Source organism: Talpa occidentalis, unplaced genomic scaffold (assembly GCF_014898055.3).
Source record: "Talpa occidentalis isolate TD23 unplaced genomic scaffold, MPIMG_talOcc4v2.1 talOcc4.14, whole genome shotgun sequence".
Taxonomy (NCBI): domain Eukaryota; kingdom Metazoa; phylum Chordata; class Mammalia; order Eulipotyphla; family Talpidae; genus Talpa; species Talpa occidentalis.
Window position 1 is genome coordinate 19,926,666 of NW_023601433.1, and position 13,493 is coordinate 19,940,158.

A 13,493-nucleotide genomic window follows, 5' to 3' on the forward strand; every position below is an offset into this window, starting at 1 on the left:
TGGGCGGGGTTGTATTGCGCCCGGGGCCAGATTCACGGACCCAAGGTGGGCGGGTGAAGTTGCTCAGGTTGCCAGGGGAGGCGGCCCCTGTGGGGGCGGGGAGGTCGGCGGGAAACTGGGTTTGCAGGGCTGGGAGGGGGGTTGGGGGGAGTTCCTGGGGCATTAGAGGCTTGTTGTCTGAATTTCCAGGTGCGCTTTGCGTTCCTGCCCCCAGGCGGCGTCCTGCTGGCTGCTGCATTCAGGCCTCCTGCCTGGAAGTGCGCACCCCAGGGGTCCAAGTCACTGTCCAGGTGTCCATGGAGAGGAGGCATGGAGCCACTGCCGGGGTGTCCTGGCAGAACAGTGCGTTCGGCGTCTCGTTGGAAATCGTGTCCAGACTCTGACGTGACTCATCAGCTTTGAGACTGTTGTTCTTGGCGTGACTGTTGATCAGGGAGTGGGCAGTGTCACCTTTTGTTAAGTTATGGTGAGTCGTAAACCCAAGTTCTGCCACTAATGGACTCGCGGGGCCTCTCCTGCCCCTGCTAGAAGTGTCACACGGCCGTCACCCGCAGTGACTCTCTGGTGTCTCCAGGCAGCGTGTGGCGGGCTCTGGCCAGGAGACTCCAGGATCCCATGCAGCTGCCTCCGTCCTCTGTGCTGGACCCCATCGCCCCTCCCAGCGCCGCCTCCAGAGCCCTCGCGCGTCTGTGAGAGCAGCGACAATGGGCCAATCTCTGGTGAGTGCTGTGTTTGCTTCAGCTCGGGGTGCATTGACTTTATGGGAGTACCTCAATGGACATGTAAATTAGAAACATAGTTTTCTCCAGGGACACATTCCTCACCAGAGAAAGGTGTGGCGTAGATCCAGGCGCTTCACATGTCCAGCATGTGTGAAGATTGGGCTCTGCCCTGGTGCTCATGCAGCGCTGAGTCAGAGTCTGTACCTGGGTCGCGGTTGATGACGCTGAAGGTGTGGACTGTGGCTCTTCACCCCGCTGGACAGAAACACTTCCCAGCTCTGCGCTGGTAAGGTGCGGGGTGAGGGAGGAGGATGGGGCCTGAGGACCTGAGTGCAGAATGGGGGTGAAGGAGCCACATGTCTTTTAAAAAGGACAACTGATTTTTTTTTTCAAGATTTGTTTATTTATTTATACATGCACTGGGTACAGTCAGAAGCGCAGGAGGGTGAGAGAATTCACCAGAGCCAGAGCGGGGAGCAGAGCAGGCAGAAAGACCGAACGAAGTACACTGCTGAGGGGAGCAGCGGGCGGCAGGAGAGGTCTGCTCGCCATGTGGGACCCTCTCTGGTGATCGAACTGGTGCTGCAGAGGCTGCGGGCAGCTTCACAACCCAACGCTCATCTCCTTGCGCCCCCCAGGAGGCCCCAACTAAATTTTTAAGGTTTCTGTGCAATAGCTAAAATCATATACTGTGTCCTGCACAACTCTCGGAGACTTTCATGCAGGCATCAGTCTTGGCATGTGTGCCGTTGAGTCCAATGGGGGATCCTTACATACCTGCCCCTGCCTTTCTCTCAGGTGGCCTGCAAACCGAAGGTGCCCAGTAGACTCTTCAGAGTCCTTTTTTCTGGCCGTTGTTTCCACTCCTGCGCATTTCTCCTTGGTGTGGTCTGAATGCATTTCTAGTGACACTCACTACACCCTAAGTTGCTCTCCAGTCCAGTTACACTCTCCAAAAGTTCCTGCCATGTTTGAGAACACCATGTGTGACCTTTGGGAAATTTCTTTTTTTTTTTAATTGTTTTAAAGCTTCTTACACTTTTTTCTTATTCTTTTACTTATTTTCCCTCCTCGATCTGTCATTGACATGTGTAGCACAAAAAGCCTTCTGCTGAAATAGTTGCCAGTTTTTTCCTACAATCCTAATGGGTCTTGCCCTACCCCTAGTTTCCCCCTCTAGCAAACCACCCTGGCCCATCCCCCGTCTGCCTGCCTCCCTAACCTCTTCACCCATTTCCCTGTTCCCTCTGGTGGTCATCTTTACCTTCAAATAACCCTGTTCAAGTTTTATTCAAGTATTTTGGCTGTAAATGTTTTTTGGGTATTTATTTTCCACAGATGAGTGAAGCCATCTCATATGTGTCTTTACTTTTTGGCTTATTTCACTCAAGAATAGCACCTCCCGGGGCCTCCCTGGTGGCATGAGGGGTTGAGATGCAACCGATGGGGCTGTCTGTAGTCTCTGCAGCACAAGTTCCATTCCCTGGCCAGCCAGGGAGCTACCCACATGGCGCAGCAGACCTGACTGGCCTGCTGCGTCCCTTGGCAGTGTATTTCGGTCTATCTGCCTGTTCTGTTCCCGGCTCTGTCTCTGGTGAATCCTCTCACTTTACTCCCCCACACCTCTGGCCTGTATCCCAGCTCCTGTATGCATAAATAAATAAATCTTTTTTTTTTTTAAAAAAAAAAAAAACAATATCACCTACTTGCTCACCCATTTTATCCTCAGTGTGGCCCTTTGCTCCTTCCTCGCAGCCCTGCAGTGCTCTCCTGCGTGTGCTCCACCCTTCCTGCCCTGCCTCTGCCGAAGGGATGTAGATTGGGCCATGACTGGGCAGTTGGAATCAACAGCTGCTCTGCTCACGGATGGGATAAATCTTTTTGTGTTTGAGTTTTCCCGTGAGGATAATGTGTAGAAGTATTGCAGATGATATGGAATTTCCGTTTTTACTTCCTTAAGAAACCTCTGCACCCTCATCAACAGGGTCTGTTCCGACTGTCATGACCACCAGCCATGGGTGGGAGCTCCCTTTTCTCTGCGCCCTCTCCAGCGTTGTTCATTCCATATTTGTTTTTTTTTTCTTTCAGTGTTTTCACTTTTTTAAATACTATTTTACATATTTTTACATCATTTTCATTTTTGCACAGTGTAATCATTTACATCTTTGTTATAGTCCCCATAAAATTCTCTCCCCTCACCCCCCGTTTTATATAAATCCATTCGTTTTCATTTGGGCCTTCTCAAGGGGTGAGGTGGCATCTAAGTGTGCTTTTAATTTACATTTCTCTTAAAATAAGGTGAACATTCCTATTGTCTGTAGGATGTCAGAATTCCCTCTCTAGAGAAGAGTGTATATAGTTCCTTTGTCCATTTTTTAATTAAGATTTATTCATTTATGCATACAAGAACGGGGTACAGGCGAGAGGTGCAGAGGGTGAGAGGATTTGCCAGAGACAGAGTGGGGAGCAGAACAGGCAGACTTACTGAAACACACTGCTGAGGGGAGCAGTGGGGAGTCAGGAGAGGTCTGCTGCGCCATGCGGGTTGCTCAGTGCTGGCCAGGGATCAAACTCGCGCTGCAGAGGCTGTGAAGAGCTTCATAGGCTGCGTCCCAACCCCTTGTGTCACCAGGGAGGCCCCCCTTTGTCCATTTTTAATTGGTCATCAGTTGGTTTCTCGCATTGTTTGGGGATGTTATAAATTTTTGAATGAGCCCCTTGTCACATGTGTGGCATGCAGATTGTTTTTCTGTTCTGTAGACTGCCTTTCAGTTTTGGGGCTGGTTTCTTTTAAGGTATGAAAGCTTTTAGGTTTAGTGGTGTCCCACTTGTTGAATTTTGCTTTTGTTTCCCTGGGTGTTGGGGTTGTGTTCCCTAGTGCACTTTGGGGCAACCGTCCTTAGTGTGTCCCTATATTTTCTGTCAAGTACATCACCAAATATTTAATCCATTTGGAATTTTATAGATTGATTTATTTATCCATATAAGAGCTGGGGTACAGGCCAGACATGTGGTGGGTGAGAGGATTGACCAGAGACAGAGTGGGGAACAGAACAGGCAGATCTGGTGAAATACACTACTAAGGGGAACAGCAAGGAGACAGGAGAGGTCAGGTGTGCCGTGTGGGTGAGTTCCCTGACTGGGGATTGAACTCATGCTCCAGGGGCTGTGGATAGCTTCATAGTGCTTTGCCTTAACCCCTTGCTTCACCAGGGAGACTCCATGTTGCTGTATTAAGTCGGTTGGAATTTGTGGAGGATTTTCGCTTCTCTGTTCTTTGGTGGTATTGGTTTATTTTTTCCCTTTTATGCTGTCTTTTTTTGGGGGGGGATCAGGGCAATGTTGACCTTGTCGTATGTGTTGGTTAGTTTTTTCCTCTGTCTTCAGTGTTTTGGAAGATGCAAATTTCTTTGTGTTTGCTTCTGTCATGGTCTCTCTGATGATTTCTTTTCTGTGTCCCTGAATGCTTGAGTATCTTGTGCTCCTGAATGTAGCTAGTCCCTGTGTTCCGATCTGGTCTCCCGTCTTCAGTCTGCACTTCTCCTGAGTGAGTCAGTCAACTGTGTTTTGCCATTTCTGCCGGTTACACTTGAGCGTGGGCCTCCTTCGCAGGCCTAGTACCACAGGCTCAGCTCCCACCTGACTGCGCCTGTAGCCGTCCCAATGGCACCTGCCACTCATGTAACATGCAAACCTCGTCCTGTGTTGTGCCCTCCCGTGTGGGATTAGATCCTTCTCGGCCCAGGTCTCCCGCCACCAGAAAGGGATTTCTCTGTTCCAGAGTTTAGTCTCACCCAATGCAAGTTACTCTTCAGTATTACCTGATATCTTAATGGTTGCTAACAGCAGCACCGCTGTGCGTGCGTGTGTGCGTGCGTGCATGTGTGTGTGTGTGTGTTCACTTTCTTTTACATTACAGTTCTCATTCTTGCCAAACCTGATGGATGAGTTTTCTCAGTGATGAGGTTGCTCCCTTATCTGCCTCCGACTGGCCAGGGTGTGGTGACACCTCAGAGTTCAGGGGGAGAAAGTACTCAGGGGTCAGTGGGACACGTTTGAACAAGGGTCATGACACAGACACTCGCTGAGTAAAACCAGGTAGCGCAGATGTTCATCATTTGACCTTTGGTTGTTGGGAATTTATGTCAGTGATGCTCAATGTAGTTTTTAATGAAGAGCTTCAGGTTTCTGTCATCGAGTCTGGAGTATAGTATAGTAGGTGTGTTTGCATTTGTCATATGTATGATTCTTGCTGAAGTTACCGTTAATGGTAGATTTTTTTAATTTTGATAGATGTTTATAGAATATTGATAGAATGAATGTATTTTGCAACCTAATTTTACCAGCTCTTCTGTCACCTGTGACCATGCAAGTGTTTCATTTTATAAACCTTTGCACTGTGGGGAGCAGCTGTGGCTGTTCTTCTGCCCAGCATGACTGTTGCTTCCTTTTCTCCTTTTCCTAGTAAATGTGGCCCTCCATTCATTCATTCATTCATTCATTCATTCTTTTTTTAAAAGATGAACTTATTTGTGCATACAAAAACTGGGGTATGGGCCTGAGGTGTGGGAGGGGGGAGGATTCACCAGAGACAGAGTGGGGAGCAGAACAGGCAAATCTATTGAAATACACTGCTGAGGGGAACAGTGGGCGAGTCAGGAGAGGTCTGCCACGCCATGTGGGTAGCTCTCTGGCTGGGGATTGAACTCGTGCTGCTGTGGCTGCGGGACAGCTCCATAGGTAGTGTCTTTACCTTTGAGCCACCAGGATAGCCCCTGACCCTTTATTTAAATGTAAAATAAAAATTCTCCTTTTGCTGTTATTGCATGTGGTGTTCTTTGGCTTTTAGTATCTGACCTTGTTATACAGCCATCACCACCTTCCAGATTTTTTCATTTCCCAGTAATAAAATACTGTACTCATTAAACTCTCGCTCCTAACTGCTCTGTCCCTCAGCCCCTGTGTCCACCATTTACTTTCTGTTTTCAAGAGTTTGACAACTCAGACCTGTATGAATGGAGTCTTATTACATCTTGTTTTCTTGGTGAATCTCTTATTTTATTTCATTGTTAACGGTTTTGTCATTTCATAGGTATCATACAGGAGTGCATTCATATTGTAGTGTGTGTCATTGTTTAGTTCCATTGTGAGGCTCATTAATAATCTCTTATGTGTATCTACCAGTCTTATTTATCCATTAATCCATCACCTGGGGCTTGGGTTGATTTTGCTTTGGGCTGTAATGATGGTGCAGTGACCGTAGGTGAGCAAACATCTCTGCCTGTCCCTGCTGTCCTTGCTATTGGTGAACACCCCGGGGTGGGGAGGGGTCCTCCTGTCATTCTGAGTTCCCTTTTCCCAAGAATCACCTTCCTGTCTTCCCTCCTGGCTGCATCATTTATGTTTGCCCCAACAGTGTGCAAGGGAGCCAGGTCCCAATTTTTGCCAGTACTTGTTTTTTTCTTTCTTTTTAAATCATTGCGATCCCAGCGGATGTAAAATCTCATCTCTTGTACTTCTCATTCATTTTTCCTTCGTGACTGGTCCTATTGAGCACATTCATGTGTTAGGTCCCGCTTGGGTATGTGATTTGCAGAACTGTGTATTCCAGTCCTTTACTCATTGCTGCGCATTTCCATTTTGAACAGGGTCAAAAGCGCAAGGGGAGTGTATTGTCTCATTTCGTCATATGGTGCTTTTATGGCATCCTGAGCCCATGCCTGCTGGGAGGTCCAATGAGTTTCTGTGCACAGAAATGAGCCATCCACCTTCTCTCTGCTGTTGTTTCATTTCTTGTATTAGTGTTTTAATCAATGAGCCTATAAATAAGAATGCATTTTTGTTTTCCTAGAACTGGGATGTGGCTGGGTTACCTTGTGAGAGTTGCTGTCAGTGCAGCAGGCTCATCGTGTCCTGGATGCTGTTTTGTCTTTGCATTTGTTTAATTCATTGTTTAAGCCTCCAGATTTCTTTATTCCAGCTCAGTCTCTGCCCTTGGTTCCGCTATATGTATTGCTTACTGTTTTGTCATTTCACTGGCAGCGTACAGGAGCTCCTGTGTGTGTGAACACGGGTGTGTGTTATAGTCTGCTCACTGGGTTTTCCTTTCCAGAGTCGCTTTACTGTGGCTTTCATTAGTTTTCCAAGAATGAATTATAACTAGTTATGACCATTTTTATGTATGTTGTCTTTTTGTTGTTACGTAGTGTCACCTGAACCCATTGTGAATAAGGGGACACTGAGCATCTTTGTTAGTCCTCCTCTTACTGGGAATGTTGATGTCACCTGTGGCTGTGTCAAGGACTTGTTTTGTGTTGAGAAAAAATCCTCTGAATCCTTTTTTAGCTATTACAAATAGGAATTTATTTTAATAGGTTCCTATTCAATATGTATGTGGAGGTACATAGGGTTTACTACACAGGAAATGAAATGATGGAATAAATTTACAGATTTCTTAAGATGTTTGTTTTCTTATACCTAGTGTCTTATTTTTCAAAACTCTTTCATTGCTATGATCTATTTTTTTCTTTCTCCAAAAGAAATTTTTGTCTCTTCTAGTTGTTTTTCCTCTTCTTTTGATACCTTTTGTTGTGGTCACCGTGTTCTCCCCTACGGTGATGAAAACTATCAATAATATCCTGGAGATTCCCAAATTCTTTCTTTTCTTTAATATTTATTTTATGTATGCATATAAACACTCAGGTGTAGGCCACAGGTGCAGGGGGTGAGAGGATTCACCAGAGACAGAGTGGGGAGCAGAACAGGCAGACTGACTGAAATACACTGCTGAGGGGAGCAGCGGGGAGACAGGAGAGATCTGCTGCCCCTTGTGACTAGCTCCCTGGTTGGGGATCGAATCCGTGTTGCAGTGGCTCCTGATAGCTTCATAGTGCTGAGACTTAAACTCTTGTGCCACCAGGGAGGCCCTGATTCCCAAATTTCTGTTCTCAGCTTAGAATTCCTGATCTATCAGACACATGTCCAGTTGCGTGTGGAATACCAGTGTCTACCAGCCCGTAATGCGGACAGCACATTAGGAAAACATTCCTCGTACCTCAGCCACCAAGTTATTACCGAGTTCTCCTCCCCTTTGTCCTTCCATTTTAAAAGTGATGACCTGTTCTGTCTTCTTCTGACTCTGTCAGCTGAACATCTTTTCTTAAAAAATTATTTTATATATATTTTACATTTTTCATTTTTGCACAATGTATGCGTTTTCATCTTGGTTATAGTCCCCATACATCCCACCCCCTCTTATTTTGACCCTAATCCCTCCACCCCTCTACCCACCCATAGTATGTGTCTGGTTTATACTTGCTTGTAGTTGAACATTTCTTACCTGTGCTTTTTCCCCCCTCATTGCTTGAACATTCTGGTTTCGGGTTCAGTTTTTGTTTACTGTGAGTTGGAGATAACCAGGCTTTGAGGTACAGGAGTAAAATATTGGCACAAAGTTGCACATGCTTTTCATTTGTTATGAAGCTCCTTTAGCGCATGATTCCGGGTGTGTGTCTGTTACACCTGCCAGCCAGGCTATCAGCTCCTCAAGGAGCAAATTTTATTCATCCTTTTATTCTTACAATCATAAGACACTTTCAAATTTATACAATAAGCTATAGTTCTACTTTTAGGACCGAACGGGTGAATGTAGAGGCAAGGCTCTTTCAACTGCGAATTCTATATATCCTATACAGGACCAAAGACCCACAAAATAAGATGTGTTTGCACTTGCTCTGTCTGACCCAGGCTGCCAGCCCTGAAATGAGGAGAAATGTTCCCTCAGAGGGGACGGTGTCATTTGAAGACGTGGCTGTCAACTTCACGTGGCAGGAGTGGCGGTACCTGAGTGAAGCTCAGAGGACCCTGTACTGGGATGTGATGATGGAGACCTGCAGTCACCTGGTGTCCCTAGGTGAGGAAGCTCCAGTGTAGCACTCTAGTGCAATGCTGTCTTCTGCACTGATAAGTGTGCACTTGCTTATGAAACTGAGTGTTGGTGAGGTTGAACATGGCAGGCAGTGTACATTGTGGGTGTTTCAGTTTTTGTTTGGAAAGATTCAGATTGGCCTCTTTTGCACAGCTCTTCACACTGCATTTGTTAGTTTTCAAAGACTGAAGTTGAACTTGATCAAAGACCAACGCTGTTTCTCATCACAGGGCATTGTGTTACCGATCCTGAGGAGAGCATCAGGTCGGAGCAGGGATTACAGCCGTGGTCTGTGGACGATCCCCTAAACCAGGACCTCTCAGGTCAGTCAGTGCTTGCCAGGCCGGGAGGCTGAGAGGAGGCTGGGAGTGTGGCCAGTGATACTGGCCACACTGAGGTGCTTTTCCAGTGTCCAACCTTGGACAGTGTGTCTGCATATATCAAACTGATTCTTTATTCAGTTACAAAATATTGCTGTCTGGTGAATTTTGTCCTGCTCTTTTAATGATGGTTGTCTGTGTTCTTAAACCAGTATGCAGTCCTGATACTGTGGGGATTATTCTGCAGTAATCACATTTCTCTGTTCTCTCTCTTAGTGTTTTCTCATAGACTATTTTCTTTAGGTACCTGTTCAGGAATTTTTTTATTCTGTGTGTTCATGGGAAGTTTAGCCAGTGTTAAATTTTCTATGAGAGGGGAGAGCAACAGTACTCACAGAAATGATCTTTACTTTCTGAAGTTATACACGCTGTGAGGAAAGAATATATAATATAATAAATACATTTATTAATAGAGAGGTAAAGCCACAGAGGGTGTTTGACCAGCCTGAGTGAAACAAAGTGGAGGATGTTGTTTTTGTGTGTGTGCTCCATACACATCATTATAGAGATTAATTATTTTCTTTCAGAGCTCAGGTGAGGCGAATGGCTTGCACTGACATGTCATATCTATAGTTCTCTCTGCAGTCTGGGCTAGAGGCTGTGTATTGCTATTGGAGATGTCACTTTGCAGGTGACTAACTCCAAAGGGATAGAGTGGCGTTGACTGGAGAGTTATTTAGAACATGAGTAGTTTTTCAGGGGCAAGCCTTGTGACCGCCTACATAGTAATTGTGAGGCTGAGGAGGAACCAGAAATTGTTCAGCGTGGGAAGGGATGTTCTGTGACTTGGGAGGGGGAACCTGAAGTGGTGGTTTCTAAAGCCATGGCACCAAGAGTTTCAGGTTTGGGGCTCATACCTTGGGGAACAGTGCGACCTGTGCAATTCCACCTTCTCGTGGGAATCGTTGGGAGGAAAGTAAAGGAATCGATGACAGTGTGATGTAGCTGAGAGTCACACACGACATAAAAACTGGAGCTGCTATGAACAAAGCAGAAACACAGGTTCCAGGGAGTGCATTGAGAACACCAGGGTGTTGCTCTCAGAATGATGTGGGAAAAGACTTTAACACTGATAGCCACAGGCTGGATGCAGAACTTTTTTCCTATCAGCAGGAATGTGGGACACAATGATGAGGTGGAGTTTGCTGCATGTATTAGGATTCTGAGCCTTATGTGATATGATATTTAAATAATAACTGACAGGTCTCTGCCGTGGAGGGATGTGCATGCCTCTGAGAACCTCTGCAGGTGACCGTGGCCAGGGCTGGGGTCGAAAGAAAAACTAAGGAAATGGAGAAGCAGAGTCCTTGTGTCTCAGCAGGCCTCTTGCTTAAAGTACCTGGGCAATGACTGGGTCACTCAGTCCACAGGTTTCCGGGAAAGCCATGGCCTCTGTAGGGCTTGGTTATTCAGAAAGTACCTGCAAGAGCTGCACAGGGTCAGTCTAAGAAAGAAGGTGTGTAGGATCTATGTTGGGTGAAATGCTTCTGGTTGAAATCGACAACTCTAGTTAAAGGACTATTTTCACCAAATATTTATGATTTATAAAGCCATTATGAAATTAGTTTTACTGCTTTGTTATCCTGGTTTGGCATTAGAAAATCTGTTAATTGGGGCCTCCCTGGAGGCCTAGGGATTAAGTCTCTTAGCTCTCACTCTTATGGCCTGAGTTTGATCCACAGTGAAGGAGCTCACCCACTTTGTCACAGCAGACCTCTCCTGTCTCACCCGCTGCTCCCCTCAGCAGTGTATTTGAGTCAGTCTGCCTGTTCTGTTCGAAACACTGTCTCCACGCTCCCCTACAGCGCCCCCACTCCTGCACTTCTGGCCTACACCCCAGATCTTCTATGCTAAAATAAAAAAATACCAAAAAATCTATTCTCCCCATAATTTGCTATGGGCAAAAAGCATGAATCAGAAAAGCAATACCTGTAAATTGTGTTGTAATACAGGAGCTTTTGTGCCACTTAGTAGTATTCACTCAAAATGCTTAGAGACATGATCATTTTTATCTCACTTTAGATGTCCATACTGTGGATCACCTGACTCAGGACAGCTCTGCAAATCAGGGCAGACATGTGTGGCAAGTTCTTACCACCAGCAGCAAAATACCATCCAACAAGAGAACTGACTTAATGGAAAAAAGCAATTTGGACTCAATTCATTGTTTGAACCATAGTATCAAAAATGAACGCAATTCAGCAATGATGCCTGAGAACTTTACTATACATAGGACCATGATGATCCCTGGTGAGCCTCATGAAGAGCATGCTGGAGAGAATAAGGAGGTCTTTAGTAGAATGAGGGAACCCATCAAGTATCCTGAGCACCTTAGTCACCAGGTGATTCAGAACTTTCAACAGCCTTTTGAATTTCATGAACAAGGAAAAGTTGTGAGTGTAGAAACAATATTTACACCTAAAGGAGCCCTTCCGGAAGGGGCTGCCCGTAAATGCAATGAGTGCAGGGACATCCGTGATGAGGTACCTTTCGTTGTCCGAGACAGAACCCAAGAAGGACAGACTCCCTGCAGTTGTAATGAAAAGGGGAGAGCTGCGGATATGACTCCAGTGCATTTGAATCCTCCTAGGTATGTTGAACATGAGCAGCAGGAATGTTATGAAAGTGGGGCCAGTCACAGCAACACATTTCACACCTATCAGCGTGAGAGTACCCAGTTAGGAAAGAGTAGTTTTGGATATAAGAGATATGGTGAAGCGGCCTCTAAAACCTCTGTTCTGACTGAACATCAGAAAACACAAGCAGACGATCAACCTGATGAGTGTGGGGGCACCTCTGAGATTTCCTTACAGAGGGGATACCAGAGAAATCTCACTGCAGTGAAGTTGTTTGGCTCTAACGATTATGTGAAAACTTACTCATGGAAGACTGCCCTCACTTTACATCCACAATCTCAAACGGGAGTGAAGCGCTACCCGTGTCAGGTATGTAAGAAAACTTTCAGGTGGAAATCTGCTTTTAGTGTCCATCAGAGAACTCACATAAGGGAGAAACCCTATGAATGTGAGGCGTGCAGGAAAGTGTTCTCCTGTAAGTCAGTTCTTGTTCTACATGAGAGGACTCACACTGGAGAGAAATGCTATGAATGTGAAGGGTGTGGGAAAGCTTTTTCTAGTAAGGCACACCTCATTAGACATCAGAGAATTCACACTGGAGAGAAACCCTATGAATGTGAAGGGTGTGGGAAAGCTTTTTCCAGTAAGTCTTACCTCAGGGAACATCAGAGAATTCACACTGGAGAGAAGCCTTATGAATGTCAAGAGTGTGGTAAGACTTTCCACTGGAAATCATCCCTCAGTAACCATCAGATAAGTCACACTGGAGAGAATTATGAATGTCAAGAGTGTAGGAAGACTTTCCACTGGAAATCATCCCTCAGTAACCATCAGAGAATTCACACTGGAGAGCAGCCTTATGAATGTCAAGAGTGTAGGAAGACTTTCCACTGGAAATCATCCCTCAGTATCCATCAGATAAGTCACACTGGAGAGAAGCTTTATGAATGTCAAGAGTGTAGGAAGACTTTCCACTGGAAATCAGCCTTCAGTAACCATCAAAGAATTCACACTGGAGAGAAGCCTTATGAATGTCAAGAGTGTAGGAAGACTTTCCACTGGAAATCATCCCTCACTGAACATCAGAGAGGTCACACTGGTAAGAAACCCTATGATTGTGAAGAGTGTGGGAAAGCTTTTTCCCGTAAGTCAAACCTCATTAGACATGAGAGAAGTCACACTGGAGAGAAACCCTATGATTGTGAAGGGTGTGGGATAGCTTTTTCCCGTAAGTCAAACCTCATTAAACATCAGAGAAGTCACACTGGAGAGAAACCCTATGAGTGTCAAGAGTGTGGGAAAATTTTTTCCAGTAAGCATGCTCTCACTGGACATCAGAGATGTCACTGGACAAAATCCCTATGATTGTGAAGAATGTGGGAAAACTTTTCAGGAAGTCAGCCCTCACTAGGCATGACAAAATCCACACTGGAGGGAAATGCTAAGAATGTCAAGAGTGTGCAGGCAGGCCTCCCCTGGTTGGTGCAGATGTTTGAGCGCAGCGCTGTGAAGCTGTTCGTGGCCTTTGCGGTGGGAGTTTGATTCCCTGGCCGGCCAGGAGCAGCCCCATGGTGCAGCAGACCTCTCCTGTCTGGCCTGCTGCGTGTATTTCAGCAGTGTATTTCGGTCAGTCTGCCTGTTCTGTTCCCCGCTCTGTCTCTGGTGCATCCTCTCACCCTCCCACACATCTGGCCTGTACCCTGGTTCTTGTATGCTTGAATAAGTAAAAATCTTTAAAAAAGTATTCAAACTTAGGAGCTCAAACCACATCATTCAGTTGAGAGCAATGGGAACTGATATACAGTTTCACTCCTAATTGCGTGGAGTTACCCGGTTCACTCTTCTCCCAAGTTCATGCAGTGATGATGTCTCTGTTCCTGTTGCTGTT

At 45.9% G+C, this 13,493-nt stretch overlaps 1 protein-coding gene across 1 annotated transcript in view; it reads left to right on the plus strand.

Moving 5' to 3' along the window:
- The first annotated feature begins 560 nt into the window (after nt 1-560).
- Nucleotides 561-13,493, plus strand: part of LOC129145716 (zinc finger protein 260-like) — a 36,707-nt gene continuing 23,774 nt past the window's right edge. Inside the window, exons 1-4 of the mRNA XM_054694826.1 lie at nt 561-719; nt 8,469-8,634; nt 8,880-8,972; nt 11,052-12,704. Coding sequence (XP_054550801.1) covers nt 705-719; nt 8,469-8,634; nt 8,880-8,972; nt 11,052-12,704 — 1,927 coding nt within the window. The 5' untranslated portion in view covers nt 561-704. The remainder of the gene's footprint in view (nt 720-8,468; nt 8,635-8,879; nt 8,973-11,051; nt 12,705-13,493) is intronic.